General features: G+C 43.1%; 1 protein-coding gene across 1 annotated transcript in view; it reads right to left on the bottom strand.

Annotated features, from left to right (window-relative positions):
• Nucleotides 1–3,661, bottom strand: part of LOC132394482 (complement C4-B-like) — a 101,469-nt gene extending 97,808 nt beyond the window's left edge. Inside the window, exons 1-2 of the mRNA XM_059970690.1 lie at nt 3,487–3,661; nt 1,672–1,742 (exon numbers count right to left, since the gene is read on the bottom strand). Coding sequence (XP_059826673.1) covers nt 1,672–1,742; nt 3,487–3,568 — 153 coding nt within the window. The 5' untranslated portion in view covers nt 3,569–3,661. The remainder of the gene's footprint in view (nt 1–1,671; nt 1,743–3,486) is intronic.
• Nucleotides 3,662–15,050: the final 11,389 nt, after the last annotated feature.

Genomic DNA, 15,050 nt, shown 5'->3' on the forward strand with positions numbered 1-15,050 from the left:
TCTTTGCCTCGGGCAACTGTAGAGGCCAAGTCTTTATTAAACACCCCCAGGCAGAGATTGATAGATTCTTGATTGGACAGGGCATGAAGGGAAATAGTGAGAAAGCAGGAGATTGGGACTGAGGAAAAATGGATCAGCCATGATGAAATGGCGGAACAGACTTGATGGGTCAAATGGCATAATTCTGCTCCTATAGCTATGGTCCTATGGTCTTTGGTAATCTCTCAGCCCAGGAGCCAGTCTGGTTGAATTTCTATCTCCTCTTCAAAACCTCTTTCAGCATATAAGAAAGTAGGGAGCAGGAGTAAGCCCTTGGCCTCTCAAGCCTTTCAATTGGTTTGAGTTAACACGTCTCTGGAATGCACCAAAAAGCTGGGCCACTGTGATCTTGGAATCCTAGCAACTCAATCAAACACATTGAATTTTAGAATTGTTGGAGTAGTAGTGCTCAACATGGTCAGCCCCAAGCCGTAGTTCTCTTCTGTGCCAACTCACCAAAAATATATCTGCACCCTTTAAGTTCCCCCAGTGATCCTGCATCCATGGTAGAGTATTCCAGAGATTGAGGCTCTCTGTGAGAAGTGGTCACCCGTGCTTCAGTACTAGCTGACTGGCCCCTTGTCCAGTCCCTTTGCTCAAGATGCTCCGCCGGTAGAAACATCTGAACAGCAGCCTGCTCAGGACCGAGCATATTCCAACAAGATACCCCACAGACTTCCAAACTCCAAATGCCACAGGTATAACTATTTTAGCCGTTTGTAACGGGACAACCATCCCATCCCTGGAATTGGCCAATTCAATCTCTTTCTGAATGATCTTCTTCCATATTATGGAAATATGAAGAACCATTTGCCACCTTCGATGTTTTGCTCCTGCTCTTCACTAACTGATAAAGGATTAAACCATAAGACATAGGAGCACAATTAGCAATGTTCCCTCTAAGGTGAGCGCGTGTGCGAACATACACATCCTTTGCAAATAACATATAGAGGAATTTAAACTGAACACAAAAGGTTGTCACCCTCTACCTCGTTGGCATGTTGAGTATATTTCACGATCGTACACAATTGCATTTTCTTTTCTGGTTTCTGATGTGGACAGTGTTGATGACGTGGAATTTGCGATGATTTTCTGCAGATTATAGAAATGGCTTATGTGTATTGTTTTTATTGAAGAATTATGCAGTGCACATATGTTGTCACTGGACAAAAAAATTTGCACAGCGCAAGATTTTTGCACACACTGGTCATTACAAGTTAGAGGGAACATTGATAATTAGTCCATTCTCATCAAGTCCCCTCTGCCATTCGATCCTGTCTGATTTACTATCCCTCTCAGCCCCACTCTCCTGCCTTCTCCCTGTAATCTTTGACAACCTAACATCAATAATCTATCTCCCAATGACTTTTCTTCCACAGCCATCTGTGGCAATAATTCACTACCCACCAGCTAAAGAAATTCATCCTCATCTCTGTTCTAAAGAGATGTCCTTTTAAGTATTCTAAGGCTGTTTCTTCTGGTCCTAGAAAACCTGACTGTGGAAAACATCATCTCCAGTCCTTCTGGGTCTTTCATGATCCGGAAGAAGAAGTGTTGAAAACTAAGCTGTTTGAAGGAAATATTGGTGGGCCGGTGCATTAGATGATTGCCCAAAGTGGATAATGTACTCACGTATATGGTTACCCTGACGTTCTCGCTCACTGGTCTCAAGTAGTTGTCCAGGGTGAAGATCCTGTAGTTTACTGCAAAGGCAAGACAAGAGCAAAACACACGTCAGGACTGAACTGGCAAAAGTGTGACCTGCCGCCCAATGCAGAGCAACCTCATTAAACGAGATGCAGCACCGCTTGGGTCACAGTGCATTCATATTGTTGCCTGTTAACTGTTCCAGCTGGGCAGCCAGTTTGATGCCTCCAGTGAGGCAGGCAGCAGAGACCTGGCTTCAATCCTGACCTCCAGTGCCCTCTGGATGGAGTTGAACCCAATGAGGCCAAAGTTCAGGGGCAAGGTGGAGCGGTCAGAGAAAATGAAGGGAACTTCTGCAGCCACAAGATAATATACTCCCTGCAGAGATAAAAACAGAAACTACTGGAGCACACTGGATTTGTGGAAAGAGAAACAGTTGACATTCCAGGACGGAGACCTTCAGTCAGGATTTTCTGTTGACACAAGTCTAGCAGATAAACAGGACCATCTGTTGAAACCCTTGTGACTTTACAAGGGGTGGCAGGGACAAGTAAACCAGGCAACGTCATTCAATTCTGAACATGGATTTAGTGTGGCACTTGGGCTAACCAGCCGGACAGCATCAGAGTATTTCACTCCAGGGAACTTTCACCCATCTCCTGGGTGACAATAAAAGGAGGGAATGCCCAAGATATTCCACCAGGCTGAAGCAGAGAGCAACTCTGCAGTGCAGTGGGTAGTGCTGCTGCCTCTCAGCCCTGGAGACTGGGTTTGATCCTGACCTCCGGTGCTGTCTGGGTGGAGTTTGCACACACTTCCTGTGACTGCAGATACACTGAAGACAGTTCAGTTGCTGCAGTATGTTGCCACTGTCATGTCAGGTCGACCATGTGAGGCTCCCAGTTTGGTCCCACATCCCATTAGGGCATGGGACAGAAGTTAATTGGCCACTGTAGATTTCCCTGAGTGTGTGGGTGAGTGGTAGAATGTAGGAACACGAGGAGAGTAGGAATAGGTGTTGATGGTTGGCACAGACTCAATGGGCCAAATGGCCTATTTCTAACCTGTTTGATTCTATGTGAAGCAACAATGAACAGCTGAGGCTGAAGAGGTAGCCCAGGTTGTTGTCAGTTCATCTATGGTTTGCAATGTTTAGCCATAAGAAAGGAATGGGAGCAGTGAGCTGTCGAACAACACTGGTACATTGATTTCCTATTATCCCACTGCCCAACAGTCACTGCTGTTCATTCAATAGGGGTGAATACCCAGTGGGAATATAATGCCGATCCACCCAGCTTTCGCTAGTTCTACTCCCAATTTGCTTTGGACGCTGGCATTTTTGTGTGTGGTGTGACTGGGGATGGTTATGGGTTGGAGTTTAGGATAGAGACAAAGCTCAAGGCTTGGGTATCACATCCACTGGATCTTTCTGCTAAGTACTCGATAATCCTGATAGGGTGATGCACAGCAGGAGAGACAAATGCTTTTCCATATCTCCTTACAACACAGAAGGAGATCTTGCAGAGGGACATACATGGGTCACATAGCACAGATCATTCCCTGTGCCCCATGGAGTCACATCGACCATCAACCACCCATTTATCCCAATCCTACTCCAAAACAATTTTGTTCATCCCACATTCCCGTCAGCTCTGCCAAGATTAGACCCTTGACCAGCACACCAGTGTTGGCATCAAACCGGGTCACTGAAGCCATGGACAGTGCCTGTGTCAGCTGTGACATTGTAACGCTTATGATTTGGCCATCACAAAGCAGTGTGTATGTTACTGGACTACTCACCAGCCTCGTTGGGGGTATATATTGGCTTGTCCGTCTGAATGAAGATATAACCTTTCCTTGAACAAAGCATGACAGGAACCATTTTCCTGGTTGGAAAGAGCTCAGGACACTCGGCAACCAGAGAGATGTACTTTTCCTTGCGGAGCCAAATGTTCAGGTTTTTGATGAGATCTGGGAGAGCCTGTGGGATTACACCATGGTGATCATCAACCATGCTGGTTCATTCACAATGTTTCGCTCTGAAATTGTCACCTGAAGCTTCTCACAAGAAAATAGGAACATGAGTAGGCCACTCTGCCCCTCAAGCATGCCTCACCACTCAGCATGACCTGGCTAAATAGGGTCACCCCTGAACTCCAAAGAATACTGAATCAGGTTGTCCATCTTCTTCTGGTAGGACACCCCCTCTCAGTCCAGACATTACCCACTGAGTCTCCTTTGGAAAGCCTCCAATGCTACTGCATTTGTATGAAAGGGTGCCAAAACTGTACATTGTTCTCCAGCTATAACTTTGCCAACCCTCTACCACTGTAACACAGCTCCCTATTGTTAAAGGCCAACCCCTTTACATTACATGCTGATTGTCTTTTAAATGCATAAACTCAATAGTTCAATATTTCCATTTAATATCATAGACTGGATACAATATACAACCTGAAATTCGTGGTCTTCGCAGACATCCACAAAAACAGAACCATACCCCAAAGAATGAAGATTCAAAGAACTCCCTCTCCCTCACTCTCCCCCCCCAATAAAGGGTTAGAGAGGTGTCACACAACGAGAGGGGAGATAAACAAAAACAAACAACTTATAGAGTTGTGCACCTTCATCCCAAGTGGTCCATCCTAACCAAGATTCCCATGTGACTGAATTTTTACCAGCATCCCTTGAAAGCTTTCCTAACCAGACACCTATCCAGGTTTGTTTTTATGTACTTGCCCAACATGCCAGCTAGCCTTTTGTGACTCATGCACTAGAGTACCTCAAATCCCCAAACTTCATTTAATAGTGTGCCATTTCATTCTTCTTGTGCATATCCCCACATTAAACTCCATTTATTTATCTATTACCTCACCTTGTAGACATTAAGCTTGCCTTTTTTCTCAGGAGTATTAATTTTTTGGTGGAGAGACATGCAGCGAAGCAGCAGTATCACCTTGGTTGTAGCTTGGAATAGGCCTCAGTCTTGGTCTTGGCTTTAGTGTGGTATCCAGGCTGGGTTGGTGCTGCCCTCAAGTGGTGGATCAGTAGAATTACGGTCTGGACTGCTGGGAACCATCAATTTGAGGGACTTGTTGCCCAGGAACTTGGTCTAAAAACGTGTTTTCTTATGTGACTATGTTCTTTTTTCCTGTCTTGTTATTTTGAATGCACGTGTATGTTTTTGCACCTTGGCCCCAGAGGAACGCTGTCTCATTCAGCTGTATGCAAGTATTGTTTTTAACAACAATTAAACTTGATTTGATTTGATTTGATCATCTTCACTCTGTGTTGGCAGGCTCAAATTTTGAATGCAAATGTCCATTTTTTCAAATGTATATATTATACAGGTATAAAAGATATATCTCACCAGGGCCCTGTACAAATGCAAAAGGACATCCTTGCTCTTGTATTCAATTCCCCTTGTAACAAAGGCCAACATTCCATTTGCCCTCTTCACTGCCTGTTGCACTTGCTCATTCACCTTCATTGACTGGTGAACTAGGACTCCTAGGTCTCTTTACATTTCTCCCTTACCTAACTCTACACCGTTCAAACAATACTCTGCCCTCTTGTTCCTGCTTCCAAAGTGGATAACTTCACATTTATTCACATTGAATGACATCTGCCAAGTATCTGCCCACTCACTCAGCCTATCCAAGTCTCCCTGTATTCTCCTAACATCCTCTTCGCATGTCACACTGCCACCCAGTTTAGTATTGTCAGCAAACTTGCTGATATAGTTTTCAATGCCCTCATCTAAATCATTGACATAAATCGTAAAGAGCTGTGGTCCCAATACAGAGCCCTGTGGTACCCCACTAGTCACCTCCAGCCAGTCCGAGAAACACCCATTCACTGCTACCCTTTGCTTTCTATCTGCCAACCAGTTTTCTATCCATGTTGAAACCCTGCCCCCAATGCCATGAGCTCTGATTTTACTCACCAATCTTCTATGTGGCATCTTATCGAATGCCTTCTGAAAATCTAGGTACACTACATCCACTGGCTTACCCTCATCTAACATCCTTGTTACACCCTCAAAAAACTCCAACAGATTAGTCAAGCATGATTTGCCCTTGGCAAATCCATGCTGGCTCGGCCTAATCCTATTTCTGCCATCTAGATGTGCCACTATTTCGTCCTTAATAATGGACTCAAGCATCTTCCCCACGACTGATGTTAGGCTAACAGGGCGATAGTTCTCCGTTTTCTCCTTCCCTCCCTTCTTGAAAAGTGGGACAACATTAGCCACTCTCCAATCATCAGGAACTGATCCTGAATCTAAGGAACATTGGAAAATGATTACCAATGCATCCGCAATTTCCTGAGCCACCTCTTTTAGAACCCTCGGATGCAGACCATCTGGACCCGGGGATTTATTAGCCTTCAGTCCTACCAGTCTACTCATCACAGTTTCTTTCCTAATGTCAATCTGTCTCAATTCCTCTGATATCTTATGACCCTGGCCCATCCATACATCTGGGAGATTGCTTGTGTCCTCCCTGGTGAAGACAGATCTAAAGTATGCATTAAATTCTGTTGCCATTTCCCTGTTTCCCATAACAATTTCTCCCAATTCATTCTTCAAGGGGCCAACATTGTTCTTAACTATCTTCTTTCTCTTCACATAGCTAAAAAAGCTTTTGCTATCCCCTTTTATATTCCTGGCTAGACTGAGCTCATACCTGATTTTTTCTCTCCGTATTGCTTTTTTAGTTAAGATCTGCTGTTCCTTAAAACTTTCCCAATCATCTGTATTCCCACTCATCTTAGCCCTGTCATACTTCTTTTTCTTTAATGCTATACAATCTCTGACTTCCTTTGTCAACCACTGTGGCCCTGGAATATTGTGTACAGTTTTGGTCTCCAGGTTTAAGGAAGGACATTCTGGCAATTGAGGAAGTGCAGCGTAGATTCACTAGGTTGATTCCTGAGATGGCAGGGCGGTCTTATGCAGAGAGATTGGAGAGATTGGGCTTGTACACGCTGGAATTGAGGAAATTGAGAGGGGATCTGATTGAAACGTTTAAGATAATTAAAGGATTTGATAGGATTGAGGCAGGAAATATGTTCCAGATGTTGGGAGAGTCCAGTACCAGAGGGCATGGTTTGAGAATAAGAGGTCAGTTATTTAAAACAGAGTTGAGGAAGAGCTTCTTCTCCCAGAGAGTTGTGGAGGTGTGGAATGCACTGCCTCGGAAGACGGTGGAGGCCAATTCTCTGGATGCTTTCAAGAAGGAGCTGGATAGATATTTGATGGATAGGGGAATCAAGGGATATGGGGACAAGGCAGGGACTGGGTATTGATAGTGAATGATCAGCCATGATCTCAGAATGGCGGTGCAGACTCGAGGGGCCGAATGGTCTACTTCTGCACCTATTGTCTATTGTCTATTGTCTAAACTCTGGATAAGATACAGTATAGTGTTAGCTTTATATAGCTAAACTGATACCAAATTACAAAAGATAAATAAATAGAAAGATAATTAATAATTGTTCTTTGAATGTATGTATGTATCTATCTTTCCGGTTGCTTGCTTTGTGACTGCCTGTCAGCGGACAAATCTCAAAGCTGTATAATTTATACCTACTTTGATAATAAATCTGCTTTCAATGCATCTATCTAGTTATTTATCTATCAAAGTAGGCATAAATTAAACAGCCTTGAGATTTGTCTGCTTACAGGTAACATCAAAGCAAGCAACCTGAAAGAATGCAATTTAAAACAAAGAGAGATTAACACACCATGAGCAGCAAAAGAGAAAAAAAAGAGAAATCAAGCAAAGTACAGAAGCAAGCAGCAGCAATCCGCACCAAACTGAGTCCATAGGTCTGAATCCTGGAGCAGCTGGAGTAGGCCCAAAGCCTTAGTCTTGTTCATCATATGTCATAATATTTAGGTATTAATGATGTTTTAATTATATGTATACGAGGGGTGATTGATATGTTCATGGCCTGAGGTAGAAGGAGTCAATCTTAGAAAACCTGGCACATTTATTTTTCAACATAGGCCCCTCCTACATTTACACACTTGGTCCAGCAATCGTGGAGCATACAGAACCCTTCTTTGTAGAAGTCGGCATCTTGGACCTCCAGAACTGGTCCACAGCATGGGGTGATTGATAAGTTTGTGGCCTAAGGTAGCAGGAGAGGAGTTATACAGCTCTCGTTACTTGCAAGTGCAGTTCAACTCTTTGAGTGATTATGCAGAAAGTTTGAAGTTAATAACTTTTGTGGTATTTCTGTTTCAGATAATTGAAATTTGCAAGTAAGCGCTGTCTGAGAAAACACTAGGGTAAGGTGAAAAATAAATGTGCTAGATTTTCTAAAATTGACTCCTTCTACCTTAGGCCACAAATTTATCAATAACCCCTCGTAGATAGATAGATATTTAGACAGATAAATTGATAAATAAAATAGGAGATGCAGTATCAGGTGATTTGTTGGAACTGCAGGGCCTAGAAGCTGGTGACCCCATTATGGTTCTTGGTGATGACATCTGTAGCAGGTGTTGGCTGCATGAGGAATTCAGAATCAAAGTTGATGACCTGGAATCTGAGCTTTGGACACTGTGATGCATCAAGGTGGGGGAAGGTTATCTGGATACTGTGTTTCAGGAGACAGTCACACCCATTAGATTAACTGCTGCAAATTTGGTCTGCAGCCAGGGACAAGAAGGTGTGGTTGTGAGTGAGGCAGGTCCCGGGATCCAAGAGGTAGTACTGGAGGAGCGTCAGCCCTTGAACTTGCCCAGCAAGTTTGAGGTTCTTGCTCTCTGTGATGATGAGTGTGGGTGTTTTTGGAAAGATGAGCAAACAGCGACACAATGGTTCATGGAGCCATTCAAGAAGGGGCACGAGAACAGAAATACAGTTGGAATAGAAGGCATCAGGCAGTAGAGGCTTTATATGAAGTTCTCATACAAATGGAGGGTGCAATAGTTTGATTGAAAACCAGTGTATTATGCTTAAACAATGGAGACTACAACGGGATGAGGGAGGAATTGGCTTGTGTAGACTGGGAACACAGGCTACATGGTGGGATGGTTGAGGAGCAGTGGAAGACTTTCAAAGAGATTTTTCACAGTGCTCAATGAAAGTATATTCCAGCTAAAAGCAAGGACAGTAAGGGTGGGGAGAACCAACCATGGATAAATAAGGGAATAAAAGAAGGCATCAAACTAAAAGCTCATGCATACAAAGCTGCCAGTGTAATGGGAAACTGGAAGATTGGGAAAACTTTAAAAAGCACCAAAGAACCACAAAGCAAGCAATAAAGAAAGGGAAGCTAGATCATGAAAAACTAGCAAAAATATAAAAATGGATAGTAAAAGTTTTTATAATTCTATAAAGCAGAAAATGGTGCCTAGGTTAATGTAGGTCTTGTGGTGGATGAGAAGGGGAAATTGAAATTGCGTATTGAGGAAATGGTCAACGCTTTAAATGACTATTTTGTGTCGGTGTTCACGGTGGAAAACACATCTAACATGCCGAAGAGAGATGTTATGGATGTGATGGGACCTGAGGACCTCAGTACAATAGCTATCACTAAAGAGGTAGTGCTGAGCACACTTGTGGGCCTGAAGATAGATAAGTCCCTGGTCCTGATGGACTGCATCCCAGGGTACTGAAAGAAATGGCAGAAGTTATAGTAGAGGCTTTAGTGAAAATTTAGCAAAGGTTTCTGGACTCTGGGCAGATCCCAGCAGATTGGAAGAAGTTGAATGTCACACTGCTGTTCAAAAAAGGACGTAGGCAAAAGGCAGGCAACTATAGGCCAGTTAGTTTAACATCTGTAATTGGGAAAATGCTTGAACCTATCATTAAAGAAGAAATAGTGAGATATCTGGAAAGAAATGGATCCATCAGGCAGATGCAGCATGGATTCAGCAAAGGCAGGTCCTGTTTGACAAACTTAATGGAGCCCTTTGAGGATAAAACAAGTGCAGTGGATAGAGGGGAATAGATAGACATTATTTACTTGGATTTCCAGAAGGTGTTTGTTAAGGCGCTGCATAAAAGACTTATCCATAAGATAAGGACACATAGAGTTGGGGGTAGTGTATTAGCATGGATAGAGGATTGGTTGACTAATAGAAAGCAGAGAGTTGGGATACATGGGTGTTATTCTGATTGGCAATTAGTGGTGAGCAGTGTGCAGCAGAGGTCAGTGCAGGGCCCGTAACTGTTCACGATATACATTAACGATCTGGAAGAGGGGACAGAGCGTAGTGTATTTAAGTTTGCTGATGACACTAAATTGAGTGAGAAAGCAAATTGTGCAGAGGATACGGAGAGTCTGCAGAGAGCTATAGATAGATTAAGTGAGTGGGCGAGGGTCTGGCAGATGAAGTATATGCCGGCAAATGCAAGGTCATCCACTTTGGAAGGAGAAATGGAAGAGCAGATTATTATTTAAATGGTAAAAATTTGCAGCATTTTGCTGTACAGAAGGACTCGGGACTGCTTTGCATGAATCACAAAAGGTTGATTTGCAGGTGCAGCAGGCTATCAAGAAGGAAATTGAAATGTTGACCTTCATTGCTAGAGGGATTGAACTTAAGAGCAGGGAGCTCATGCTGCAACTATACCGGGTACTGGTGAGACTACACCTGGAGTACTGTGTGCAGTTCTGGTCTCCATACTTGAGGAAGGATACACTGGCTTTGGAGACAGTTCAGAGGAGGTTCACCAGCTTGATTCCAGAAATGAGAGGGTTAGAGTATGAGGAGAGTTTGAGTCGAATGGGACTGTACTCACTGGAATTCAGAAGAATGAGAGGAGATCTTATAGAAGCATATAAAATTATGAAAGGGATATATCAGAGAGAGGCAGGAAAGTTGTTTCCACTGACAGGTGAGACTAGAGCTAGGCAACATAGCCTCACGATTCGGGGGAGTAGATTTAGGATGGAGATGAGGAGGGACTGCTTTTTCCAGAGGTTGGTGAATCTGTGTAATGCTCTGCCCAATGAAGCAGTGGAGGCTATCTCAGGAAATATGTTTAAAACGTCATTTTGCCTAGTAGGGGAATCAAGGGTTAAGAGGAAAAAGCAGGTGGGTAGCGATGAGTCCATAGCCAGATCAGCCATGATCTTATTGAAAGGCTCAATGGGCCAGATGGCCTTCTCCTGCTCTCATTCCTGAAGTTCCTATGTTAGAATATGTCTGCAGATTAGACATAATTCTCTGTCACCAGGATCAGGAGTCTCAAAGGCTGTGTTGTCTGCATGGTGCCTGGGATCGGGACATGTCAACAGACCTGCAGAGAAATTTGGATTGGGAGAGGAAAGATCCAGTTCCATGTGGCTACCAACGAGGTAGGAAGAACAAGGAAGGTGATTCTGGAGCCAAATCAGTAAATTTTGGTTTGTTACCTTAGATAGGTACAAATTGGTAATTGGTTAATAAGAGTAGAGAGCTAAATGTGTGCCTCGGAGATTAGTGTGGGAAAAGTTGATTTGAATTTGTGGAACATTGCCACCAGCATTGGGGAAAGAGGGGCTCTTCTGATGGGATGAGCTCCACCTGGACCTTGCAGGGACCAGGGTCCCGACGAATTGCATATTGAGGGCTGTGAACAGAGCTTCAAATTAATAGTTGCTGGGGTGTGGGGGGAAGGGACTTGGAAAAGTAAGGACAAAGAAAAAGAGGAGTTCATGGAAGTTTCAAGAATAAATAAAATGGCAAATGCATAGAAAAGGATAAAAATTTAGAGACAAAATTGAAAAGGGTCAGGACTGAAGGAGTTACACTGGAATGCACACAGTAGAGTTGATATTGTATTGCAGTTAGAAATTGGCAGGAATGGGGCTGTGGCTGAGAGTGTAACATCAATAGGTACATATTGTATTGAAAGTACAGGCAAGTGGGTGGAAGGGGTGGGGTGATGCTGTTGTTGAAAAAAAAGCAAGTCCTTAGAAGAAAATGACATAGGATTAGAAGATGTAGAAACCCTATGGTAAAGTTAATAAACTTCAAAGATTAAAAAAAATCATGATGGGAGTCAGGCCTCAGAACAGTGGCCAAGATATGGGGCAAAAATTACAAATATAAATAGAAAAGGCACATAAAAGGGCAAACCTATGATGGTCAGAGGGGATTTCAATATGCAGGTGGGTTGGGAAAATCTGTTTGGTGCTGGATCCGAAGGGAAATAATTTGTAGAATGCCTACAAGGTGGCTTTTTAGAGAGGCCTGCGGTGAAGCTCACTCGAGAAAAGCCAATTCTCCACTGAGTGTTGTACAATGAACTAGATTTGATGAGGGAGCTTAAGGCAAAGGAACCCTAAAGAAACAGTGATTGAGTTCACCCTGCAGTTTCAAAGAGTGTGTGGCTAGAACCAGAGGCATTGGAGAGGAGCTGGCCAAGCTGACTGGAAGGTGACACGAGCAGGGCCGATGGTAGAGAAGCAATGGCTGGAGTTTCTAGAAGTAACGCAGAAGGCACAGGATTGGTTCATCCTAAAGAAGAAGTATTCTGAAGGGAGAATGAGGCAATCGTGGCTGACAAAGAAGTCAAAGACAGCATAAAAGTTAAAAAGCTTTACAACAAAAATGTCTAACACCAGGGGCCATGCATTTAAGGTGAGAGGGGTAAGTTCAAAGGAGTTGTGTAGGGCAAGATATCTTATAGAGTGGTGGGTGCTTAGAATGCTCTGCCAGGAGTTGTGTGGAGGCAAATACATTGGAAGTGTTTAAGGACTCTCAGATAGGCAAATGAACGTACAGATTATGGAGGGATAAGGACATTTTATAGGCAGAATGGGATTAGTTTGGTTAGGCATTTAATTACTTGTTTAATTAGTTTCTCATAACATCATGCTAGTTCTTGAGCTGTACTGTTCTATGTTCTTAGAGAGTGGTATGGACAGAGAGAATAATGTGGTCCACGTGGTTGTTTTCCATTGCTAAATCTATACAGCTCTGTTGCTAACTTTAATCACTAATATCACGTCTCCAAGCTATTTCATAACCCTGACAGATATGTAACCATAGATTCAGACCTCTGTCAGAAAAAAGCCTTCACTACCGATACCGACTAGGTCAGTGAAATTTCCAAAACAGTATCTAATTTTATTCACTGGTCATCTCCAGTGGAGCAATGTCATAGGGACAAAAACGTTATTCTACAGTAACTAATGGTAGGCCATTTGCCATTCTAAATCTTCCGCCACTGTGGTGGTACTGTACTTACAATAATATCATTTTTCTGTTGGTATTTATTCTCCGCTGATAGAGCAAACTCCACGGTTTCTGAAATTTTTTTCTGTGATATCGTATCGAGCAAATAAACCCGGACATTCACAGGGTGATCTAGTCCGTCCAGCTGGACGGTGATGCTCTCCTTCACCCCAACGTGAATTATGTTGGGTGCAGTGATTAAATAGCTGGGGGCAGGAAGCAGAATGGAATGAAACTGAGACACATAATTCTGTGCACATGCACACAATCATATTCGAACACATGCACATTCAGACTTAAGTAAACACATTCACACTGACACACCCAATCACTCTCAAACACATATGTTCACACCTGCGCACATGCAGACTTAAATGCACACATTCACAATCACACTCTAATCTAGACTTAAACAAACATGAAGACAAATATTCACACTCAAACATGTTCACAGATATTCACACTCAAATGCACATGATCACAAATATTCACACTCACATTCTCACTGAAACATGCATGATTATGAATATTCACAATCAAATATGCATGCACACCCAAGTAAATGCATGCACAAACATTCACACTTGAACACACATTTACACACAGACACACGTGTTCGCATTCAGGGCCACACACGCACACACACACACACACACACACACATTCACACTTAATGCTGAGAAGTGTGAGGTTCTACATTTTGGTAGGAATAATCCAAATAGAACATACAGAGTAAATGGTAGGGCATTGAGGAATGCAGAGGAACAGAGAGATCTAGGAATAACTGTGCATAGTTCCCTGAAGGTGGAGTCTCATGTAGATAGGGTGGTGAAGAGGGCTTTTGGAACGCTGGCCTTTATAAATCAAAGCATTGAGTACAGAAGTCGGGATGTCATGCTAAAGTTGTACAAGGCATTGGTAAGGCCAAATTTAGAATATTGTGTGCAGTTCTGGTCACCGAATTATAGGAAAGATATCAATAAATTAGAGAGAGTGCAGAGACAATTTACTAGGATGATACCTGGGTTTCAGCAATTAAGTTACAGAGAAAGGTTGAACAAGTTAGGTCTCTATTCATTGGAGCGTAGAAGGTTGAGGGGGGATTTGATCGAAGTATTTAAAATTTTGAGAGGGATAGATAGAGTTGACGTGAACAGGCTGTTTCCATTGAGAGTAGGGGAGATTCAAACTAGAGGACATGATTTGAGAGTTAGGGGGCAGAAGTTTAAGGGAAACACGAGGGGGTACTTCTTTACTCAGAGAGTGATAGCTGTGTGGAATGAGCTTCCTGTAGAAGTAGTAGAGGCCAGTTCAGTTGTGTCATTTAAGGTAAAATTGGATAGGTATATGGACAGGAAAGGAGTGGAGGGTTATGGGCTGAGTGTGGGTAGGTGGGACTAGGTGAGATTAAGAGTTCGGCACGGACTAGGAGGGCCAAGATGGCCTGTTTCCGTGCTGTGATCTATGGTTATATGGTTAAGCATGCTCAGATATACATATTCACACATTCACAGTCACATACACATTCACACTGAAACCACATTCGCACATACATATCCAGGAACATTCATGTTCACACATATTCACACTCAAACACAACACATTCAGACACAAATGCACATATTTGCACATTCTCATGCATATTTACACTCAGGCACAATGACACTGAAAGAGAATGTAAATGTTCACATCATTCACACTCATAAATATTCATACAGACGCACTCTCACACATCCAGAATCAGCTACGCACATTCATACTCACATGCAAATTCACACTGAAGCATTCTCTCACACACAAACACAATTAGTCACAGACATTCACACTCATGCACTCATACCCACACTCAAATGCATACACTCACCCTCAAACACACTGTTATTACTCCACAAGTTATCCACTGGGACTAATAGTAAAGCCAGCCTTACAACATATGGTGCATCGGAGGAAGGAGGAAGGCAATTGACTTACGATGTGCTTTGCTCTGTGCCTTGGATGACCATGCAGAGTGAAACCAGGACGGCCCACCACCTCATGGTTATAGCTAGCACCCACTATCCGTGGACAGCGGCACCAGGGAGAGGATGGAATCACAGCAAGCCAACAGCTCTCCTGGACTATCTCCCACTGCCTTTTATAGCTGGTCACTCAGCCATATTGATTTATGGCTACTAATTGA

Source organism: Hypanus sabinus, chromosome 5 (genome assembly GCF_030144855.1).
Source record: "Hypanus sabinus isolate sHypSab1 chromosome 5, sHypSab1.hap1, whole genome shotgun sequence".
NCBI lineage: Eukaryota > Metazoa > Chordata > Chondrichthyes > Myliobatiformes > Dasyatidae > Hypanus > Hypanus sabinus.